The sequence below is a fragment of the Taudactylus pleione genome, unplaced genomic scaffold (assembly GCF_031769625.1).
Source record: "Taudactylus pleione unplaced genomic scaffold, aTauple2 ptg000484l, whole genome shotgun sequence".
In the NCBI taxonomy this organism is placed as follows: Eukaryota; Metazoa; Chordata; class Amphibia; order Anura; family Myobatrachidae; genus Taudactylus; species Taudactylus pleione.
The window spans coordinates 2,310,404-2,335,486 of record NW_028284886.1 but is presented as its reverse complement, the minus strand read 5'-3'; the positions used below and the strand labels follow the sequence as shown (position 1 = coordinate 2,335,486).

The 25,083-nt window shown below is 46.1% G+C and overlaps 1 protein-coding gene across 1 annotated transcript in view; it reads left to right on the top strand.

The window, feature by feature from the left end:
• The first annotated feature begins 776 nt into the window (after positions 1-776).
• SPIRE2 (spire type actin nucleation factor 2) overlaps positions 777-25,083 on the top strand; it is a 42,344-nt gene continuing 18,037 nt past the window's right edge. The window contains exons 1-2 of the mRNA XM_088449418.1: positions 777-1,220; positions 20,518-20,561. Coding sequence (XP_088305544.1) covers positions 977-1,220; positions 20,518-20,561 — 288 coding nt within the window. The 5' untranslated portion in view covers positions 777-976. The remainder of the gene's footprint in view (positions 1,221-20,517; positions 20,562-25,083) is intronic.

The window sequence follows — 25,083 nt, the reverse complement described above, 5'->3', positions numbered from 1 at the left end:
CCTGGGACCTGATGTCTGTCACTCACATGCACACCGATCCCTCCCTGGGACCTGATGTCTATTCGATATCGAACATCCAGCACATGCACCAACCCCCCATCGACTATAACGACCCGCGATTAACGATCGCGGGTCCCTATAGTAACCAGGCCAACCGGGTCGATATCAACCAGGTTGGCTTGCATGCATGTGCGATGGCCGATATCGACCATCCATGCCCGCGCATCGACCATCGTTTCAAGAGGCCAGACTCTGGTCAATTTGAATGATAACGATATGATCGATATCGTTATCGTTCAAATCGACCTGGAAAATCTGACTGTGTGTATTCACCATATCAGTCACATGCATCCAACCCTCCCTGATGTCTGCAACTCACATGCACCTGTCCCTCTCTTCTGGGAGGGATACAGTCAGCATCCCCCGGCATCCCATACCCAACCCCTTCTGGGACCCGATGTCTGTCACTCACATGTACCCGACCCTCCCTGGGCCCCGGTGTCTGTCACTCACATTCACCTGACCCACCCTTGGACCTGGTGTCTGTCATTCACAAGCACCTCACACACTCGTTGTGACCTGGTGTCAGTCACTCTGCACCTGACACTCCCTGGGACGTGTTGTCTGTGTCTGTCACTCACATGCACCTGACACTCCCTGAGAACAGGTGTCTGTCACTCACATGCACCTGACCCTCACTGTCTGCCACTCACCATAGTGAAGGTGGAGCTCTCCCTCCATAGATGCACTGTCCCCCTATAACCTTCCCCCTACAGTTTCAGCGCTTTCCATCTACACCTTCCACACTGTCCCCAAGGCTGCAGGCTTCTCTCACCCCTCCCTGCTGATGACACGAGCCCGGTAGGAGGGATAGCAGAAGGCGGTGCCTCCTCCCCTGCACCGGACCTCTCCTGGGCAAGCAGCCGTGTGATGGAGAGCCTCCCGGCGGTGTGCGCCCGGTGATGGATCCTCCCGGATGGCCAAAGCTAACAGCAGCGGCGGCGGGGGGATCTCCGGGGGACTCGGGGAGCTGTCCTTGGAGCAGGTGCTGAAATCCTACGAGCAGCCCATCAACGAGGAGCAGGCGTGGGCCGTGTGCTACCAGTGTGCCCGGGGGCTAGCGGAGGGGCCCCTGGGTGCCACCAGGAGCAGGATACGGGATCCAGCCTCTCTTCTCCTGCACAGGGATGGGACGGTTACGGTGGTACCGGAGCCCCGGGGTGAGTGATTCTCTGTGGTGCGGGCATTGCATGGCGTTTACTCACATCCAGACTGCGGACAATACTTTAGGGATGTATGGGTCTAAGCGCTTGCATTCCAACATCAGGGAGGGAGAGGAGGGGATCAGAGCTGGAGGACAAGGTACCGATGGTCTGTGCATTGGGAAAGGGTGCACGGAGGGGAGCATAGGGAGAAATACAATGCATAGGCATTAGGAGGAGTGTAATTACACCTCTGAGGGTACAGGGGGCACTGAGCAGGACATGGGGCATTGGCATCAGGCGGGGTATGATTAACTACTGAGGGTACATGGGCACTGGGAGAACATTGGGTATAGGCATTAGGAGTAGTGTAATTACATCCCTGAGCCTGAGGGTACAGGGACACTGGGGAGAATATGGGGCATAGGCATTAGGAGGAGTGTATTTACACCCCAGAGGGTACAGGGGCACTGGGGAGAACATGGGGCATAGGCATTAGGAGGAGTGTCATTACACCCCAGAGGGCACAGGGGCACTGGGGTGAACATGGTGTATAGGCATTAGGAGGAGTGTAATTACACCCCAGAGGGCACAGGGACACTGGGGAGAATATGGGGCATAGGCATTAGGAGGAGTATAATTACACCCCAGAGGGTACAGGGGCACTGGGGAGAACATGGGGCATAGGCATTAGGAGGAGTGTAATTACACCCCAGAGGGTACAGGGACACTGGGGAGAATATGGGGCATAGGCATTAGCAGGAGTGTAATTACACCCCAGAGGGTACAGGGGCACTGGGGAGAACATGGGGCATAGGCATTAGGAGGAGTGTAATTACATCCCAGAGGGTACAGGGGCACTGGGGAGAACATGGTGTATAGGAATTAGGAGGTGTAATTAACCACTGATGCTACAGGGCAGAACATAGGGCACAGTACAAATAGTATGCCACATTGTTATCTCACCCTATTAGGGTATAATAGGAACATAATGTAACTGATGTAATATTGTAAAGAATGACCAATAAGGCCAAATTGTGCTTAGGACATCAGACAATAATGGTTCAGGCATAGGAGGAGGTATATCTAACTAAAGAATATGACTGCTTGTGGTTGCAGAACTACAAGTACCAGCACACCCTTTGTGAATATTAGTACCTGGCAGTGCCACAAAAGCTGGAATAGCAGGTAGCTTATCTTTGACTTAAATTGGCAAATATAGACCATTGTAGTAGAAGGAGGTGTTAGAAGGCGTGATATATATGATACACAGAACAATTGAGGTAACAGTGGGATTTTGTGACATCTCACATTAAACAAAGCACATTCCTGAACCCTAGGTGCACCAATTGTTCCCATTAATTCCCGTATACTGTTACAGCATTATCCTGTTCTTTTTCCAAGTATCTTTTCCCATGCTTACTGTTTACATAGCACATGAGGTTAATGACCCCACCTGCCCTAAAGCACCAAAAGTGAGGATACTCTACTGTTACCTGTGGTGCACATCTTATGTTACTGCACTGGAGGGATATATATAAGCCTGCATACCTCTAGTCCTGCAAAATTACAGCTACACCTGCTTGGGTAATGTTACCAAATCTCTGCCAGTGACCCTGCACCTCTGTGCTCTTCTCTCTCTTGTTGTGTGTAGATGTGGGTGCCAGGAACACAGCTCTGCACCTGATCTTTGTTTACAATCTGCAGCATTCGCCATGCCGTAGCCTGATGGCAGGATCCAGAGTTACATCCCCCCACCCACCTCCTACTGCAATGTGCACATCAGCACTGTACGAGAGACAGATGTGTGTGTGTGTGAGTGTGTTGCAGATTGTGAATGAGCCCATACATATCATTCATATCCATCGCAGCCGTGCTGATGACAGCTTATATCTCACTGTAGTTAAGACTTTTAATTAGGCTAGTAGTGTCATTCAAAACGTTTTCCAGCATATGTCACTGTACTCGTCTGATTGCCTCATACTGATTTATGGGTAACAGTGCAAAACTCTCAAGATAAGATAATGATAGGCAATGAGATTCTTCGTCAACTGCAATAAACAAATTAGGGGTCATTCACTTTGGAATTGGAGCATTCTGCTGTTTACTCATCATTATTCCATCTTCATATATTATAATATTTTGACATTGTGGCGTAAAGGTGTCACCTAGCGTGTCACGACGCCTTTTATAAAGGAGGGCGATTCCGCACAAGACTGGTTAGATGTAGTAGGGAAGATAACCGGTCATAGGGCTTAAAAGACCCAAATCCCGTCATCATTATCACCATATAAAGATGTTATATGTTTATTATTTCTACTTTTGGATTCTTTTAACCATATCAAGTGAGTTGCTAAAAAATAAAAATATTTGTAATTAAGTTCTTGGTGTCATGTTCAAAACCCTTGACCCTCGTTCTATGACTTAGCAATTCCCCTTGTTATAAATCCATCAGATTTATATCACTGATTTCTCTTTGTATATCAACATTGTACATATCATTGTTATTATTACAGTACAGTAATCAATTAGCCCCGAGCATTGTTCGGGCACTAATGGATCCCGGCGAACGTCAAAAAGCGGGGATTTGTTGCCAATTATCCCCATTTTTCGTCAATGTCTTTTTTCGCCCTATCCTATTATTTTTAACTAAATAATAGGATATATCTCACGAAAACACATAGAGTTCACGATAAGCTCGCAGATCTAGGTGTTTTCGCCTCTTTTGGGATGAAAAAAACGGCATTTATTGTGGATTATTTTTCGGGACACATCAGGTCCCGAAAAATATCCACGATAAGTGCTGGCGTTGGGCGGCACTTCGGGGCTAAAAGGATGGTATGCAGTCGGGAAGCCGGCAAGGGTTAAATTACCGGCGTCTACATCTAGATGCCAGTCATTTTACCAACGCCGGGAGACCGACGCCCGGCATCCCGATCGAAGTGATGCCGGGCGCCACTGCGGATAGCCGCGTGGGGTGGGGATTAGGTTTAGGGCTCCAGGGGTGGATTTAGGCTTAGGCACCCCCTGGGAGTTTAGGGTTAGGCTAGGGGGAGGGAGGGTTAGGGTTTGGCACCCACGGGGGGACTTAGGGTTAGGCGGCGGGAAAGGGGGGGTTAGGTTTAGGCACTGGGGGGGAAGGTTAGGGTTAGGCACACCTAAGGGAGGATTAGGGTTAGGGGGGAGGTTAGGTTAGTAAAATACTTACCTAGGGACGATCGGGATTTTCACCCATGTCGGGCAGTGTCCGACAGAAATTCATACCGATTCCAATAGGATAGCCCTGCCGCAATCAGTTAGCAGTGCTACTAATTGGATACCGCCCATATTTTGTGATTAATATATTTGAAGATCCAAATAAAAACGAATAACAAAAATCAAAAAATCCGACAGATTTACCATCCACACAGTCTCCAATCAGAGAGAGACCCCTATACAGAGAAATAGGGGACAGTGTATTTTTTGGTTACAGCATTAAGCGAACTTGTGGCTGTACAAATTATTTCTTGACCATCTCTTGTTTTACATTAGCAATAAAATCTCCAAAATGTCCTTTTGAAGACTGTATTTAGCATTAGGTGCAGTAGCCCATTGTGCCATTCTCTGTGCATCTGTAAAGCTTGTTAACAACATTAGAAAAATAGAAATGTATTGAGGAAACGCGTCAGAAGGTGCATCAATAAACGCGTAGGGTAGTGTGTCAATATTCTGCTCTGTAATAGGATTGTGCTTTCTGTGTAATGTATTCCAGGAGCTGTTATGTCAACCATGTAGAGTATTTGTGAAACATATTATGTCCCATATTGCTGATGATTTTGCTGTAAGGCATTTTTTAAGGGTGACTATTGTACCAATTATTGCAGTCAATGTAAATAGCATATGGGGAGTATGTTGCTACTGGGTCTAGTTCATTGCTAGCCTGGGGTAGGCTAAGGGTGCCCACACACATAGCGATATTTTACCCGATCTGGCCGATTCTGACGCATTGGAACGACAGATCGCGTAAAATATGGCCAAATCGTGAGAAAATCGTGAGTCCCCACTCAAGATCATGATGCGATGCGCGTCCCCGCTGGTCGCACATCGCATCTTCAGATCTGCCGTGCTGTAGGGCAGATCTGCCAATCCCAAGTCAGGATACACTGGAGTAGTTAGGAGGCACGATAGATCGTATGTCACATTGGCAGCATTTTCAGACCAAATCGTGTGCAGGACTGCCAGGGAGCTACAGGGGAGAGTTCAGGGGGAAATCGGGTACATCGTGTGATTGAGATCACATCGCTATGTGTGTGGGCACCTTGAGTCCATTGATAAAGCCAGCTACAGGAACTTCCTAAAAAAAGGCCCAAATTTGCGAAAAAGGCCGCATAGGCCCAAATTAAGGTGGTAGTATAGCAAAGGCAAATATTATTTTTAATTAATAATAAAACTGGTTGTGGTCATTCGTTATTTATTTTTATAAAGATGTCACAAAGGGGCAGGTTGGAGCCACGGAGATCTGAGTCATTGAGAAGGGTAGCATAGGGGGGTGGGCGGCAGCAACTGTGAAAATCAGGACTGATGTGGTCGGGCACTGGTAAATATATAGCACTTGGCAGCTTCCAAATGACTGTCTCAACAAAACCAAGACACCCTCCTTTAAGAAGTTGACGTTCCAGAGCGAATACTTACGTTCCTAGGAGAATTGTGAAAGATGAGGGGTAATGATGTTTCGGCATTGGCAGTTTTGTAGTCGGTTGCGTGCTGTAGGACTGGCTGCAGAAGCGGCAGGGGTGGCATCTAGAAGATAGTAGAAATGCAGGGAGTGGATTAGGTGCAAAATGCAAGATTAAATTAGACCCAAGCAGGACTCTGAACCCCAGATCTTAAACTAGAGTACAGCCAGGAGTCTTCTGTGTCCTGGTCATGGGTGTAACTGCCATAGGTGCAAGGGGTGCAGGTGCTATGGGGCCCAGAGCTGAGGGAGGCCAATCATCCTTGTCCAAATGACATGTTTTATATAAATTTTTTCACTATTGGGTGGTACATAGGGGCCCTTACAAACTTGTCGCTATGGGGCCTTCAAATACCTAGTTACGTCCCTGATCCTGGTTGTTCCCCATCCAAAATATTTAAAGTGCTACTTTTTCCAAATTCACTCTCATAACACTTGTATTTTACCTTATTTGCTACCCAGATGGAAGTATAGTTTGCATTTTGTTGACTGAGAAAACTCCAGATCACATGTGTGTCCCGATGTTTCCATTTTATACATAACCTGTGGTGCACATACAGTCAGGTCCATAAATATTGGGACATTGACAGAATTTTCAGATTTTGGCCTCTATTCACCACCACAATGGTGTAATTGATACTGTTGTAATTCCTACACCGTTCACCCGATTAAATCTGAAAGTCTGCAGTTAAAGCACATCTTGTTTGTTTCATTTCAATACCATTGTGGTGGTGAATAGAGGCCAAAATCTGAAAATTCTGTCAATGTCCCAATATTTATGGACCTGACTGTATATGAAATGTCACTGCATTGTGCTTTGGTGACGCCGTTGGAACGCAGATCTGGAATATCCACTCTGTTTCGATGTGCCATGTAGAACGCAGCACTTTAAATGTTCAAGGTACAAACTGGAAGAACAGTGCCCTGCATCATTTCCACCCCAAGTGAACTGTAATAAGGAGATAATCACCGGATCATATCTATTCAGCAGGATTTCTACTGACTCAAACACTGCAGTAAGGTGCAAACTCAGCACTAAGCATCAGTCATGTCCAGGCCTCCTACCAGGGAACAGGAGCTTGGCTTAAATTCCGTACACATCTATTCACGTGTGCTGATGTACGCATTATGCCGCGAAGCTCTTGATGTTGTCGTTATAGTGAAGTTCTTTATGTTCTGGAAATAAAGGTGTACATACTGTGCTTAGGGCTTAGACAACCTGCGACTCTTCAGTCGTTGTAGTACTACAAGTCCCAGAATGCTGGATACCTACCCCATTATATGATATGTGGTTACATAGCTTCCGAATATAGGATTGCACTCACCATGGCCCAGGTGCAGAGTACTTAGCGGGCCTGAGGCTCTTCGAGGACAATTACTCTAGTCATAATAACAGATCAGAGGGGATGGACTTACTGCACTGACTCATTACCTCCAGGTGTGCTGCACTGAATTTGGGGCACCTGCACTGTATTCCCAGGATTATCAGACTCCGCTCTAACACTCATCATGCATGGGATTCCCATCACTCAGATACCCAGTTGTGAGGAATAGAAGACAGAACGGAATAAACATTTCAAGCAATGATTCAATAAGTATAACAAACAGCAATACAGCGATGAAGACATCTCTACAAAGCTAAACCACTGTCAGCAGTGGCAAAAATCCAGTAACAGCCTCGGTCCTCAAGGCACACTAGCCGTCCAGGTTTTGAGGATATCCATGCTTAAGCACAGATGGTTAAATCAAAATAACTGAGGTACTGATTAAGTCACCTGTGCTATAGCTATCCTCAAAACCTGGACAGTCAGTGTGCTTTGAGGACCGAGATTGGGAGGTTGAGTTATACCTCTTTTATACTAAAGACCCGAGTCTGACAGGGATTTGAAAAATGGTTCCAAACCTAGGTCACACCACGGCGCTTACCCGGATTATTCCTGGGTCAGCGTGTTTACACTGTCCACAGGTGCAGTTGTTCTTTCATGACAGCACTTGGAGATCACAAGCTACCCGGGACGGATTGCCGGGTCACTCGACCCGGAATTCAACTCTGGCCCCTTATACATCCAACCCTGGCCCCTTTTACACTGAGCCGCAACTCGGATTGGTACGGCGATAACTCGGGTCGAATCAACGATTTAAAAGGGTTATTACAGTGTAATGAGTATCCCAGCTAGGATCGGTCTCTGATCCTAATAAAGTGTTTTTATACAGCTACATCCAGTGCTGACTATTAGACAGTTGCATTAAGAACTAACAGACACATAAGTGGCTCATTCATGTCTATTATAATGTCAATATGAGCAAAATTAGTACGATGATAACAATAGTAGATCATTATTACTACTGACATTTTGTACCAGAACATTGGATTGTGAGACTGTAAATTAGTACTGGTGACGTGTGTGCAGGTGCCATCACGGGAATAATATTGTCTGATGGGAATCTTAATTCATTCAAATTTAAAAGGTACAGCTAAAGCTAAAATGCAAATGGTCTTATGTTAACGAGACAAATTCCTAGTAACATTGGAAAGATACCATAGATTTACCAATGTAGTACTGAGATATTACACATTGCATTTGATATTTTCAGCCATGGGGAGAGATGTATCAAGCCTTGGAGAGAGATAAAGTGGAGAAGTTGCCCATAGCAACCAATTAGCTTTTAATTGTCAGTTTAAAGCATACACGCATACCCTCCCGGAATTCGCGGGAGGCTCACAATTTTTCGGGTAACCCCCCCGCACCCCCGGAAGGGTAGGCATTTCTCCAGCATTCTGTCCACTTCCTAGTGGCGATCGCGAGTCCCTGTGTAGGGGGCAGGGCTTAATGATGCAATTCTTCATTAATCGCGTCATTTAGCCCCACCCCCTATTTGAATTTGCACCAATTGCAGCAATTTACCGTGAAGGGGGTAGGGCTTAATGACTTAAACCTTCAGGTCCTGCCCCCATCGCAACCCACTTGCTTCTCCTCCCCGGGCTTCTCCAAGGGAGGAGAAAAAAAAAAAGTTAGGCAAGTATTTAGTAGTTACTTTGGGCATGATTTTATTCAACGTGAAGTGAATAGCGGCGGGAGTCAGTTAGGCGCTGCTAAGCCTGGCTAGGATTCTTCTTGCATCCCCCCGGGGATGCGAGCAGAAATCCGACAAACGTCCAGGCGTGATGCTGTTTTCTGCCCTTAGCGCCGGGAAAACAGCATCGCGCCGGGAAGTTTAGTCGGAAAATGCCCGTTCTCGCGCCTAAACACCCTGTTTAAGGCGCGAGTATGAGCCTTCCCTGACCTAACTTCTCGCAGAATTGAAGAGCCCCGGAAGCTCATTCCCGGCACTGTTCACTTCGCGTTTAATTGAATCGTGCCCTTTGATTGGTTCTCTGGAAGGTCTCACACATCTCCCCCTAATGACGCTGGTTGCAGTGTCCTTCAGTAGAATAAGACCTAAATAAGCCTGATGCAGCGTAACAGCGTTGATTGCAAGTTGGACGTAGATGTTGCCAGGTTGTTCGCAGGGAAATTAATGCGTATATTCGCCCGTGCACAAAGTTATGCGCATCTATCTAGAATTCTGCCAATGTCTTGGACAGCCAAAAGATCACAGTAAGGAGATACTAGCACCAATTATAAAGAATAGCGCAGACTGTTCTGTGTAGTTTCATCGGCATACAACAACAAAAAATAGGAACATCATTTTACCAGGGACAGATATTGAAATCTGGGACGGCCCCGGGAAGATCTGACATAGCTGTCACACCGATTATTTATATTTGTCATTAAGCCACTATTAAGCCCTTTCTAACATGTCACATCAGAATCTACAGTGTCATTCAGGGACATTAATCACTTAAGTACCCAGCCAATATATCACATGTAATCAGGTCTATAGACCGCAGAGCCTGGAATAATAATTATATATGGCTATGAATGCCCAGATGCCTATGGAGAGCAATCATGCCGGTCTCTGTTGGCCTAATGCATTCCATTTCTCCAGGCACGTGTGTCCTTTTGCTGTGCACTCTTTGTATATAATTGCACTTGATTAGCTTTGATTGTGTCGTTTTCTTCGTCAGCTGCCCGAACCAGTCTGACAGCTTGTTAATTAATTACACAGATCACATTTTATTTCAATATAATACAACAGTTTCCTGTATTTACACCAGGTTGCTGTGTGAAAACAGTATAGCATACTAAAAAACAACAGTATTGCCATGTACAGTATAATAGCCTACATAAGTACATAGGGCATACTAATACCTCTTTTCCACCAAAAAAACAGGTCCAACCTGGGTTTTTGGACATGGTTCCAACCCTGGTTTCAGGGACCCTTTTACACTGAGCTGCGACCCGGGTAGACCCAGCAAAAACCCAGGTTTTTGCTCTGGTGTAAAAGGGGTATAATAGACTATAGACAAGCTGTACACATACCTGGTACTAAGCCTTACGCGAGTCAGATATTACCCTGGCACAAAGTACCCCATACTAAATTTGATTCCCCATGCCCCCTCCATGATGCTTTGTGTGTATACAGATGGAGCAGGGTTTATTGCTGTAAATGGTGAAGCTTGGTTATGAAACCTATTTGTAAATAACTTGCTAAATAAATGACAGTACTGAGTACTATAATGTTGGTGAATATTGTGGCAAGTGCAGAGATCTTGTCGATTTAGCCAGGAGATTTGAGGTAGATGTTTTTTTTTTCACAGTCCCGCCCCCAAATTCACATCCGACCCCTGCTCTGACAATCTGGCTGCCTCCTCCCGAAAGAGGCAGCCAGATTGTCAGCAACCCTACCCCAGGGCCAGGTTAACAATGTGGTGGATGGGACTACAGCCCCAGGCCTCCACTTAAAAATAGACCCAGCATCATGACAGCGTGACGATACCCAGCCGTCCACACTGTTGCCATAAATCATAAGCACATGGCACTGGCCACACCCACACAGCACTGGCCACACCCACACAACACATCACAGTGTGTGCTTCTTACAATAGACCCTTGATCATTGCAGAGCCTTTTCAGAGCCCGGTACTTGCGTGTGCTATTTAGTACATCTGGGAGGTGTAATATCGCGCCCAGATTGCATTGCAAATTTGTTTATTGATAAAAGGCCCCTAAATGAGAGAAGGCAATGTGGCCAGCTTGTCATTCCACTGTTTCATGCCTACTTGCCTGTAGAATTTCAGGGAGATGAGAAGTTCTCAGAGAATGCCCTCTCACAGGCTGACATCACCACCTGCACTTGCACTTATATCTCCACTCCTGGATCTTCAGGGGCATATGGGTGAGGGTCTTTCAGAAGACATGAAGAAGGTACAGAACCTGTATACAATGTTTAGACTGTGCATTAACAAATCTTTGGCACTCTCGGAGAACGGTGAGCTTGGTCTTAACTTGGCTACCATAGTGAAAGACACTTATCTTATAATGGTCAGGGCCATAACTAGGGTAGTACGACCAGTGCCATGGCACAGGGCACCGCAGGGCAGGGGGCGGTGTTTGGGCCTGTCATTTTTCCTGTTTATTATCAGTCTCACTTGTAGCTTCCTCTTATATAATCCCCAGCATCTCCTTGCCTCTCCTATCTCTTCCCTGGCCCTTCCGCATGAGGACATGGCCCTTTTTCAGGGGAGCTATCTTATGTCCCTATTTAAAAAATGGGGGGGGGGGCTCCAATGTTCTCTCTGGCACAGGGCACCAAAAAGTCTAGTTACTGCTCTGATAATGATTAATGAGCCCATACACTAATTGGAGGATATATACACAGACTTATCTTAAGAAAGATCTATGGTTTCATTGCACGCTCGTTCAAAGCTATATAACACACGTCTGTTTAACTCCAGTACTGTTTATCCGTTCTGAATAGTTATGCGCTTGTCCTGCTGCTATGGGAAGTGTATAATTGAGCTTAACAAACACAACAATTTAACCATTGTGTGAACGGCTTCTTTCCATACCTTACCCACCCAGATCCTGACCACAGAATGTGGTATGTGGCCCAGCCAGCTACGCACGTGGTGACTTGTGTAGATACTGCCGTCCAGCTAGTGCTGGCTCATGTGCACAGAAATAAAAGGGATTGCCTTAGGACACGGGGAGGTAAAGGCCTGGAACAGCACAGCCGGGTGTGGAACGGATTATCCCTCAACTTCAACCACTTTCACTTCAGTGGGCCTCATTCACAAAGTCTCTTGCTGTGGATGTGCCCGGTTATATTGCCACATGAGGGCGCAAAATGGGTCGTATTTAAAGTCTGGGACAAAACCTGAAGGCTGCCAGCTCTGAGCTGGTGCAAATTTTTGGGTTAGGCTGAGGTTGGGGTTACGTTTAGGGATAGTGATCTAAAAGTAGAAAATCATTATGTTGACATGTCGACATAACGTCCATGTCGACATTTTGAATGTCAATATTTTGTACTACACCCCAAAATAAAGGTTATATTGTCATTTTTAAACATAGGGATTACTTTGGTTAACATTTCCAAAATTATTGAATTAAAGGAGCAGAGAGATATTGTCTGGAGGGTGAGGGTGAAGGGGGATGTAGTCAGGTAGCCGACGGTCTAAATGCCGACCGCCGGCTTCCCGACTGTCTAATCTCGGCAAAGTCCTAATGATAGGCGCCGAAAACCCGACGCTTATCATTAAACCTATGCCGGAGACCGACGCCCGACATACCGAACGAAGGTAAGCCGGGCGCCAGGCACGGACAGCCGCAGGGGGGGTGGGGAGGGGGGCGGATTAGGTTTTAGGTCTCCTGGGGGGACTTAGGGCTAGGCGCCCCCCCCCATTAGGTTTAGGCTAGGGGAAGGGGGGTTAGGGTTGGGCACCCTCCCAGGAGTTTTATGTTTAGGCACCCTCCACGAGACTTAGGTTTAGGCTGCGGGGACGGGCGGTTAGGGTTAGGCACTTGGGGGGGAGGTTAGGGTTAGGCATCCCTAAGGGAGGGTTAGGGGGAAAATAGGGTTAGTATACTTACCTTATTAGCGATCGGGATCTTCACCTCAGCCGGGCTTCCGCTGTTGGGATTTGAACCGTTGGCCATGCGGCCGGTGGTAATACCTACTACACCCGGTGATGGGGGGGGGGGGGGGGGGCAGTATAGTCTTTCCTACACAGGACTCATATGGTTCAGCCTCCTCTGTATCCAGCTGGCTTAGCCAATACCATGTATGAACCTAACAAATACTGATGTGCGCTTATATACTGTGGCTTCAATGGCCTCTCTCATCGCGCCAGGTCCCGAGCCGAGCGTCATTTATTGCTGAAAATGTGCATCTTATCCGTATAAATAAAGTAACCGGCAGCTACAAACTCATTCGCTAGATTGATCTGATCAATTGACGTACGACATTTGTACATCTGTGTGCGACCGAGTCTGGTTCTGTAAGAAGCGATGCAGCAGCCGCGGCTTTTTCCCACGCCAAGTTACTTTGTGCTTCACCTGCGACTTTGTACATGTTTAACATTCATTCCTGTGCGGTTAAAGTCGCAGCCCAGCGTATGTAGCACTTTGGAAAGTGATAAAGTGGAGAGACTTAAAGTACCAGCCAATCAGCTCCTGTCACGTTACAGGCTGTGTTTGAAAAAGGACAGTTAGGAGCTGATTGGTTGGTACTTTATCTCCCTCCACTTTATGACTCTCCAAGCCTTGGTCCATCTCCCCATGTGAATGTTGTTTCGTGGCATAAATTGAAAATAAAATATGGTACGCTACACCCCTCAGAGCGGCTCAGGCGCGCCAGGCATCTCGTGCCATATGGCGTATTGTTGCTGATTGTATGAGGACACATCTGTAGATCTCATGGGCTGGATGACCATCCACCTATACAATGCCAGTCTGTGCAGATTGCTTTTTATCACCTAGGACAGGTCACACATTTCTCAGTAGCCCAGCGGGCAGAGAAAGTGCCACCACGTGGGTGGTTATATGTTCTGTGGGAGCCATACCCCTTGACTGAGCACACATTACTCGCTATTGATGCTTTAATGTGTATCTGACAACCTCATGCTGTTTGTGTAGGATGTTTACTTATATCAGGAGCGTTAGGATGGAGGCGGAAGCAGACAAGACACAAGCATAATGTTTGCATTTAGTTCTCTTACTACAGAGTTCATCTTGCAGATAATCCAGCAAAGTGTATGGCAGACAACTCGAATACCAGCCGGACTGTGTTACCACTGGGAGCTGTCGTCTCTGTAAATCTCCAATGTGTATCTCTGTTCATCTGTCACAGGAGAGTGCAATATGACAATCCATTGTAGCTGGTCCCATAGGAGACCAGTAGTTATAAAAGTGGCGAAGGGTAATATCGCCCTACAAATGTAGGTATCCGGTCAACATTTAGAAGGTTGACACCAGAATGTCCACAGTTTCTGAATGTCGACAACCAATATATAGACATGCATTTAGGTTGACACGACACATTCAGACTGTCAACATTTAAACATGTCGACACAAAAAGTAAACTTTTGTTGTTGATGTTTAGGTTAGGCTTAAATAATTAAAAAACAACAACTTATGTCGACATTTTGGAGTCATAATGTGAGGCTCCTGTCACTCTGGGAATAGCGTGGTGTCAAACATACTTCTATATAGAACATACAGTCAGGTGCATAAATATTGGGACATTGACAGAATTTTCATATTTTGGCCTCTATTCACCACCACAATGGCTTTGAAATGAAACAAACAAGATGTGCTTTACCTGCAGACTTTCAGATTTAATTTGAGGGTAATTACATCCAAATCAGGTGAACGGTGTAGGAATTACAACGGTTTCTATATGTGCCTCACACTTTTTAAGGGGCAAAAAGTAATGGGACAAACTAAACAATCCTAAATCTAACTTTCACTTTTTAATACTTTGTTGCAAATCCTTTGCAGGCAGTTACAGCCTGAAGTCTGAAACGCATAGACATCACCAGACGCTGGGTTTCATCCCTGGTGATGCTCTGCCAGGCCTCTACTGCAAATGTCTTCAGTTCCTGCTTGTTCTTGGGGCATTTTCCCTTCAGCTTTGTCTTCATCAAGTGAAATGCATGCTCAAATCGGATTCAGGTCAGGGGATTGACTTGGCCATTGCATAACATTCCACTTTTTAGTCTTAAAAAACTCTTTGGTTGCTTTTGCAGTATGCTTCGGGTCACTGTCCATCTGCACTGTGAAGTGCCGTCCAATGAGTTCTGAAGCATTTGACTGAATATGAGCATATAGTATTGCCCAAAATACTTCAGAATTCATTCTGCTGCTTTTGTCAGCAGTCACATTATCAATAAATACAAGGGAACCAGTTCCATTGGCAGCCATACATGCCCACGCCATGACACTACCACCACCATGCTTCACTGATGAGGTGGTATGTTTTGGATCATGAGCAGTTCCTTTCCTTCTCCATACTCTTCTCTTCCCATCACTCTGGTACAAGTTGATCTTTGTCTCATCTGTCCATAGGATGTTGTTTCAGAACTGTAATGGCTTTTTTAGATGTTGTTTGGCAAACTCTAATCTGGTCTTCCTGTTTTTGTGGCTCACCAATGGTTTACATCTTGTGGTGAACACTCTATATTCACTCTTGTGAAGTCTTCTCTTGATTGTTGACTTTGACACATATACACCTACCTCCTGGAGAGTGTTCTTGATTTGGCCAACTGTTGTGAAGGGGTTTTTCTTCACCAGGGAAATAATTCTTCTGTCATCCACCACAGTTGTTTTCCGTGGTCTTCCGGGTCTTTTGGTGTTGCTGAGCTCTCCGGTGCGTTCTTTCTGTTTAAGAATGTTCCAAACAGTTGATAATGTTTTTGCTATCTCTCTGATGGGTTTGTTTTGATTTTTCAGCCTAATGATGGCTTGCTTCACTGATAGTGACAGCTCTTTGAATCTCATATTGAGAGTCGACAGCAACTGATTCCAAATGCAAATGTCACACCTAGAATCAACTCCAGACCTTTTACCTGCTTAATTGATAATGAAATAACGAGGGACTAGCCCACACCTGTCCATGAAATAGCTTTTGAGTTGATAGTCCCATTACTTTTGGCCCCTTAAAAAGTGGGAGGCACATATAGAAACCATTGTAATTCCTACACCGTTCACCTGATTTGGATGTAATTACCCTCAAATTAATTTTGAAAGTCTGCAGTTAAAGCACATCTTGTTTGTTTCATTTCAAAGCCATTGTGGTGGTGAATAGAGGCCAAAATATGAAAATTCTGTCAATGTCCCAATATTTATGCACCTGACTGTAATAAATAAATATATATATATATATATATATATATATATATACATACACACACACACAATCTGAAATTGTGACCCCCCCAGACATTGTGTTTCCCTTGGTCTCCGGGACTCTGGGATACTGTTGTGTGGAACGCTGGACACAGTACAAACACAGCCTCTCAGGAAAGGTGTTGGTGCGTTGTGTCACCTTATGCACAGCTCATTCCCTGGGCACACATCATGCTGGGATTAACCCTATCATTGCCACTCCCTGAGAACATCTGCGAGGTGCAGGCCAGTGTTTACACACTACAAATAACTTAAGAAATCTCTCTGATGCCAGAGTTTATCAGGTAGTGTCGCTGACAGTAGTGTTCATGGACAAAGCCCCGAGCGGACGTCTGTAGGCCCAAAGTGTCAGTTCTGGCATCAGGGTGATTCTTTATTGAAGACTTTAGCAGGGCAAGCTTGGCAATTTCCACGCTGGGTGGCTAAAGTCAGAAATAGCCGTATTACTGTGCCTGATGCCAAGTCGGATGTACACCAGTCTGCAGATTTGTACTGCTTATGCCCACCAAACAATTTGCCTGCAATGCCGATTGATTGGCACCTGGCATGTTCTCCCTCTTGTAATAGGAGAGGTGAGACGGTCCAGGGAAGGGACAGTCTAACGTACGCAGAGTACAGTAAGAGCCTGGTCACGGAATTGCGAGCAGCAACTGGCCCACACAGAGGCGCAAATATGTCGGTCTGGGTTGTGTTTTTCTTTTTTTTTTTTCTTGTTGTTATTTAAAATCAAATAAAAAAACAAAATAATGATATAGTAAATGTTGCTATCAAAGGTATGTAGTCAGGAAGCCGACGGTCTAAATGCCGACCGCCGGCTTCCCGACTGTCTAATCCCGGCAAAGTACTAATGACAGGAGTCGAAATCCCAACGCCTGTCATTAGACTTACGCTGGGAGACCGGTGCCCGGCATACCGAACGAAGGTAAGCTGTGGCGCCGGGTGCGAACAGCTGCGGGTATAGGATCCAGGGCTCCTGGGGGGGATTTAGGGGGGTATGCAGTCAGAAAGCCGGCGGACGTAATCCCGACAGCTGGCTTCCCGACTGCTTTATCCCGGCGAGGGTTAAATGACAGGCGTCTAAATCTAGACGCCTGTCATTTTACAGACGCTGGGAGACTGGCGCCCGGCATCCCAGTCGAAGTGATGCCGGGCGCCGCTGCGGACAGCCGCGCGGGGGGGGGGGGGGTTAGGTTTATGGCTCCCGGGAGGTTAGGGTTAGGCTAGGGGAAGGGAGGGTTAGGGTTAGGCACCCCTGGGGGGGACTTAGGGTTAGGCGGCGGGGAAGGGGGGGTTAGGTTTAGGCACTTATAGGGGGGGGATTAGAGTTATGCACTGGGGGGAAGGTTAGGGTTAGGCTTGTGGGGGGAGGTTAGGTTAGTAAATACTTACCTAGGGACGATCAGGATTTTCAGCCATGTCGGCCAGGCGCTGTTGGGATTTGAACTGCCGGACTTGCGTCCGCTGGTAATTCATACCGATTCCCTTAGGGGTAGTCACCCCCCTCTAGGTTAGGTTTAGGCTAGGGAAGGGAGGTTAGGGTTAGGCACCCCCCGGAAGACTTAGGTTTAGGCTGCGGGGACGGGGGGTTAGGTTTAGGCACTTGGGGGGGGGGGGGGAGGTTAGGGTTAGGCACCCCTAAGGTAGGGTTAGGGGGGAAAATAGGGTTAGTATACTTACCTTATTGGCGAGCGGTATCTTCGCCTGGCTTCCGCTGTCAGGATTTGAACCGCCGGCCATGCGGCATTACCTATTACACCCCTATCAAAACATTGTTAAAAAAAACAGTTTTGTGCTTATGACCTGGTTGTGAGTAACCTGCTGGGTGTACGTGAACCTTGCGCATATTCTACTAGTGCAGACTAGATGCATCCGCTGCATGTGAGCGTATATATATATATATATATATATATAAAAAAAAATAAAAACAGAAAACCCAGCACTCACCATGTTTAAACACTCACAATGATGTATAAATAAGAAAGTGGGGTCCCGTGATGTGGGCTGCGGGCTTAAATGCATTGATCAATCCATGAACTAAATCCCCATTATTTATTTACTTATTTATACATCATTGTGAGTGTTTAAACATGGTGAGTGCTGGGTTTTCTGTTTTTATTTATTTAAGCAATGTGGTCACAGGCCACTTGCACCCCAGTCCTGGGAATGGTGAGTGCAGGTCTGCACCCCAAATCTAGGAGTGGCGAGTGCAGTGGATTTCTGACTTTATATATATATATATATATATATATATATATATATATATATATATATGCTTTTCTTTCACGTGCGGTATATATAATTTGTGGCTTAATTTGTCCCTACTTGGCATCAGTACCTCAGTAATGGTAATAGTTCCTAATGGAATGCTAAAATGCAATCTCATGGTGTGATTAATCAAACTTGGTGCTGCATCTGGCTTACTTAAAATACCAAAAGCATCATTAACCTTCATGAATGTCAGCCTTTAAATAATAATGGACCATACACAGCCCAGGAGCATTGAATTATTGACCTCTGACCTTGTAAAGGGTGAAACCCTGTCCAGCCATAAAGCAGGGATAATATTTAAAATGATCAAACGTCTCCCTTTGAATAAGTTGCAACAGGGAGGTTTTATTATATACAATGATCATAAATTTCACTGTGCAGTCAAGAAAAGGGTAACATTATACAAAATTAGGGTATGGTTATTCATATGGTGGGTGTGAATTGTGGGAGTAGCTTTTGTTGTTGTGGGAGGAGTCTATTTTCTGTCAGTGGTTTATTTTATTTTCTTTAAACTTGTATTCAGACACATCTACTAATAGTCCAGAATTTCTCCGGGCCATCCCGATTTTCATGATTGAAAGCATTGGGCTTATATTTCTTCAGGCCTGGCTCTGACAAATAGGGGTGTGAGCAGATTGTGCTGCCTAGTTCCATTGGAAAAACCAATATATGATTATAAAGCTTATCTTGCTGAATAAAACTTCTGAGTGGTATTTAGGTGAAATGCTGAGTGGTATTTGCGAAGCTGATTCAGACAGGGTGGTAAAGTACAATATACGAGGGAGTGGAATATTTTTGTCATTCATATCAAGCAAAGCAATTTAAAGCTGGTAATTTAACGGCTAACTGTAGTGCAAATCACGGCAAACTGGCAGGGCTAATGCCCTTTGTCTGACAGATTAAACATGAAGCTTAGATCATATGCCATTTATAGATATACAGAGATTTAAAGGCATGAATCTTCTGAAAGAGAAAAGGGTGAATCCATAAGGAGAGAATACAGGTCCCAATATGCCTAACAACTAACTATCCAGGAGGTATCAGGTTGGCTGCTGGTTCAAATTTAGGGGTCAATCCAATTAGGTGAGAATTGCGAGTTTGTTTCAGGAAACTCGACAACTTCCCACGAATGTCCGCACACGAAAATTCTCCAATCCAATAAAAAAGGCCTATTTGTGGTACTCGCAGTGGAGGTTTGCGAATTGACTGCCAAATGACATGTGAGAGAAGTGCATGAAAAAGTGGGGAGACCATCCTGGACCCCACAAAATGGATAATTTGGTTAGTAGGACCGTAGGCTGTTTGTGGGGATTAGGAAAGTACTGAAGGTTTTTTAAATTGTGTCAAATGGCTGATTTATGGTTTTGAGATAAATAAATAAATAAAGATAAAAAGCAAAAAGAAATAGTAAAAAGGTGATTTTGGGGTACTTTGAAAAATTGTAAACAAATGATAATAAAAACAAAGAAGTATAGTTCAATTTAAAAACCACTGCAAATAATTTTGGGGTGCCTAAACTAATGAAAAAGTAGATTTTGGGGTAATTTGAGGCCATTTTTATTTTTTTTTACCCCCCAAAATTTAGATGTAATTATTAGACTAATTAAGCTAATTGGAAACTTCCAATTGCCTAATTAGTCATTAGGGGGGTGTCCAAGTGGTTCCGTATGGTGTCCTGACATTTTAACCTTAAAATAAAGATTTTCCTTTCCATCTCTCACCCTCAGGGAGGTGCGAATAGAAAAATGTGAATTCACTCTAACTGGTTGAGTGCCAGTTGCTAATTGGATTGCAAAATTAATTTGCAGATATAACAGCACCTTGCACCTAATTGGATCGACCCCATAGTATTTGTATCCCTGGTTATTGGCCAAAATAAAACAGTGGCTGGCAGGGCATGCTGGGACTTGTACTCCTGCAGCAGCTGATGCGCCAAAGATGGTGGAATTCTGACTTGGATTGATGTACACAGCTTTTCTTAAAGTAGGTCATGAGAATAGTCATCTCAGCTCAATAATCCGTGTTCTCTCTCCTCTCTATACAGGGTCTCCAGAGAGCGCCCCCCTTTTATCACTCACAGAGACACAGGTAAGAAGTATAATCAGACCAGGTAGGAACGCTCGGCCAGGTGTTGGAGTAATGCTCTGCAATGTTGCAGGCCAGGGGTTGGAGTAATGCTCTGCAAGGTTGCAGGCCAGGGGTTGGAGTAATGCTCTGCAAGGTTGTAGGGAGCCACACTACTTTGTACAATAAATTGGGTACCTAAACCAGCCGTATGACTTGGACACAATAAGGCAGTGCCTGCATTGTAAAACAGCTGCCGGGTACCATGGCTGACAAACAGTGGAAGTGACGCGAGTTATGTGTTCAGGTAGATATGGTGGATCTGGGAACATTAGCAGTGAATAAGAAGTTAATGGTCTATAAACAAATGACACTGAGGTGATTTACATGCACACTCCCTGGCTAAACACCCCTAATTACCCTTGTTCTGCCTCTCTGGCTGTAAGGTTAGATACATGCGGTTTCGGAATCAGTATGTACTGTATTACAGCCAGCCGCATGGCCGCCGGTTCAAATCCCGACGTATGTAATGCTAACCCTACCCCTCCCCCCAACCCTAACCCTCCCTTAGAGGTGCCTAACCCTAACCTCCCCCCCTAGTGCCTAAACCTAACCCCCCCATCCCCGCAACCTAAACCTAAGTCCAGAGCCGTAACTAGACTTTTTGGTGCCCTGCGCCAGAAAGAGCATTGGCGCCCCCCTCATTATTCAAAGGGACATAATGCACCCAAAAAAGGGCCATGGCCTCATGGGGAAGGGCCAGGGAAGAGATAGGAGAGGCCAGGAGATGCTGGGGATGAAATAAGAGGAAGCTACAAGTGAGAATGATAATAAACAGAAATTTGAAAGGCCCAAACAGCCCCCCCTGCCCTGTGGTACCCTGTGCGATGGCTCCGGCCGCACTACCCTAGCTACGGCCCTGCCTAAGTCTCCCGGGGGGGGTGCCTAACCCTAACCTTTCCCCAGGGGTGCCTAACCCTCCCGGGGGGGGGGGGCCTGACCCTAAGTTCCCCTGGGAGCCCTGAAACCTAATCCACCCCCCCGCTGCTGTCCGCGCCTGGCTTACCTTCGTTCGGCATGTCGGGCGTCGGGCTCCCGTCGTAGGTCTAAAGACAGGCGTCGGGATTTCGACACCTGCCATTAGTACCCTGCCGGGATTTGCCAGTCGGGAAGTCGTCGGTCGGCATTTCGACCATCGGCTTCCTGACTGCATCACGCGGTTTCTGCATCAGCACATATGCGTGTTCACTTACTGAGCATGTACAGTGAGAAATCAGGCACGATACGCTAGGCATACTGTCGTACTACTCACTCTGCATCAGAACCCTTGTATCTGGGCCTGTTTCAAAAGAGGACACAACTGCAGTCGCCTACAGACTGCAGTTGGGAAAAATACGCTAATGCCTGCCAAAGCACAGCTGGCATAAAGACTGCCGCCTTCTCATGTCCGTCCAATGTCGCTCTTCTGCATAAACATCGGTAGCCTTGGCGCATATCAGGCAGTCACGCAGCAATTACAACAAGTCTGACCAGCCGCAGACAACGCAAGTGTCCTCGCACGCAACGAGATCTCATGCTGCGTATGCCATCGCAGTGGCTAAATTTTGCACGCCCATGAAATAGCGTTCAAACGGACCGGCATGCCTGCGGTTTTCTGACCACCCCCCAAGTGTCACTCACTTTGCGTTAGATTCCTCTGTGCTTATGTAATCGCAACGCGTTCGCTGCGTGAGCACAGTGCGGCTTATACTTATGCGCAGAGGAAAACAATCGCTCGGTCTGTATCCGTAATCGCCATAACGTACGCTGCGGAATCAGTCCCCCGATGTGATATAAATACATGGTCTTCTTACAGTTATTAGACCACACTCAGTGAATCAAGTTGAAGTTGGGAGTGTTTAGCAATCTTATATATTTTGTAGCGAAGTAACTGTATTTTACCGATTTTCATTTTATATTTATTTTTACTTTTACGGTCATAGGGCCCATAGCCTAGTACTCGGAAATACTGGTTTAGGGCACTCCAGGGGGATTTAGGGTAAGGCACCCCCCGGGAGGGTTAGAGTTAAGCTAGGGAAAGGGGGAGTTAGGGTTAGGCACCCCGGGGGAAGGTTAGGGTGCGATGAGGGGGGGGGTTAGGTTTAGGCGGCCAGGGGGGAGGTTAGGGCTAGCAACTAAGGGGAGAGGTTAGGCATCCCTAAAGGAGGGTTGAGGGGGGGGGGGAAGAGGGTATAGTTAGGTAGTTTACTCACCTCCGTCGGGATCTCTGCTGTTTGGCCTGCCGGCGTCGAGATTTCGACCGCCGATCATTCATACCTATCCCCACATGTATTCTGCAGTGATCAGGGTCCAACCTATGATTGAAACACTGTCCGTGTGTACCTATAGTGTATGTTAGAGAGGAGTGGTCTATCTAACCGCTGCCCAAGCTGCACTTATCAATCTTTGGCTGATGCCGTTGCATGAGAAATCTGGAGTGCGCGCGGTTGATTAAGAGGTGGACGCAGGGAAACTACTGGGCACAGGTATCCAATGGTTTCCCTCTGTGCTTGCGTCCAGGTGGCACTGCGCATACGCTGTGATGTCAATCGCACAGAGGGGGGTGATTCAGCTGCGGACGGATCTGCTGCCGCAGCTGCTAACATGCCATAAAGACAGGCGCCCCCCCCCCCAGGTGTTGTTTTAGTAGAATTATTTTCTTAGGCAATGTTCCTCAGTGGTAGGATTTTGAGAAGTTTCATCTGCTGGGGTCACTCTACCCATTTCTCGCCATAAAACCATTTCACCTCTAACCAAAATCACTTAATACACAGTAACTAAAAAAAAAAAACACTAATAATATAATAACCGACATCAGTTTTTTTTCTAATCAACGAAACACTTTGTACGGAATTCTAGGCAGCACTGTATGCCGGTGAAAAGCCCCCATTGGGACAGACACTGTACACAGCGCATGCTGAGTTTGCCCCAGTGGTGTCCTGCGGATTGTCCTAACGAGCTACTTCTGCAGGAGTAAGCACTTATGTGCAGATATTGCGGTTAGGCGAGAGTTTAATAAGTGTTACATTTAAAATAGGATAATTGCTTTGTGGTTAGGATATCCCCTAAAATCACTGACTTCCATGCCCTACATTCAAGTTAACCCACACTACTGTACATGGGATATAAATTAGTGTTTTAGGCTTAGATAGAAAATCTGCGACTATCCAGCTTTTATAAAACGACAGGTCCTAGCATGCCCGGCCAGTTGACGCTGCTCTCTGTATCATTAGCGAATACGCCCTAAATTAGTACTTGTGCGTACTCGCTGCCCTTACCATCACTCACACCTCCATTATTGGCGTTGGGAACCGAGACGTCAGAGCCTTATTTCTTTCGTACGGGATCACAGTCGCAGGGTGTGACACCCCCCCCAAATGGTCGTGACACTCCTGCGTTCTTTGCCGCCACTCCCCGTTACCTCCCCTAGTCGCTGCATATAACTACGGTAATGAACATTGACACATGCGCGGTTTACTGATAATCACTCAAATCCGTAAACATCGGCATTGCTTACAACTCTCAATCAGGCCCTTAGTCTAGTGTTAAGGAGCAAAGATCTCCAATATGGAAGGGGTCAAGTTGGGCACATTGCTAGTTCCACAATAGCTGAAGAGCTTTGTTGCCTGGTCATGCAACTTTTCCCAGGCAAAAATAACATAGGCAATTACATATGCAAAACGTCTAATAAAATAAAACAGAGAGGGATCAAGAACATGGTAAATCAGTTTGTAAAGTGTAGAAGACATTAACACAGGCTCAGTTTGTACTGTAGCGTCAGACAGGACAGAGGTGCTCAGAATGTACTGTAATGTCAGACAGGACAGAGGTGCTCAGAATGTACTGTAACATCAGACAGGACAGAGGGGCTCAGCATGTACTGTAACGTCAGACAGGACAGAGGTGCTCAGTATGTACTGTAACGTCAGACAGGACAGAGGGGCTCAGCATATACTGTAACAACAGACAGGACAGAGGGGCTCAGCGTGTACTGTAACGTCAGACAGGACAGAGGTGCTCAGTGTGTACTGTAACGTCAGACAGGACAGAGGGGCTCAGCATATACTGTAACAACAGACAGGACAGAGGGGCTCAGAATGTACTGTAACAACAGACAGGACAGAGGGGCTCAGCATGTACTGTAACAACAGACAGGACAGAGGGACTCAGCATGTACTGTAACAACAGACAGGACAGAGGGGCTCAGCATATACTGTAACAACAGACAGGACAGAGGGGCTCAGCATATACTGTAACGTCAGACAGGACAGAGGGGCTCAGCATGTACTGTAACATCAGACAGGACAGAGGGGCTCAGCATGTACTGTAACATCAGACAGGACAGAGGGGCTCAGCATGTACTGTAACATCAGACAGGACAGAGGGACTCAGCATGTACTGTAGCATCAGACAGGACAGAGGGGCTCAGCATATACTGTAACGTCAGACAGGACAGAGGGGCTCAGCATATACTGTAACAACAGACAGGACAGAGGGGCTCAGCATG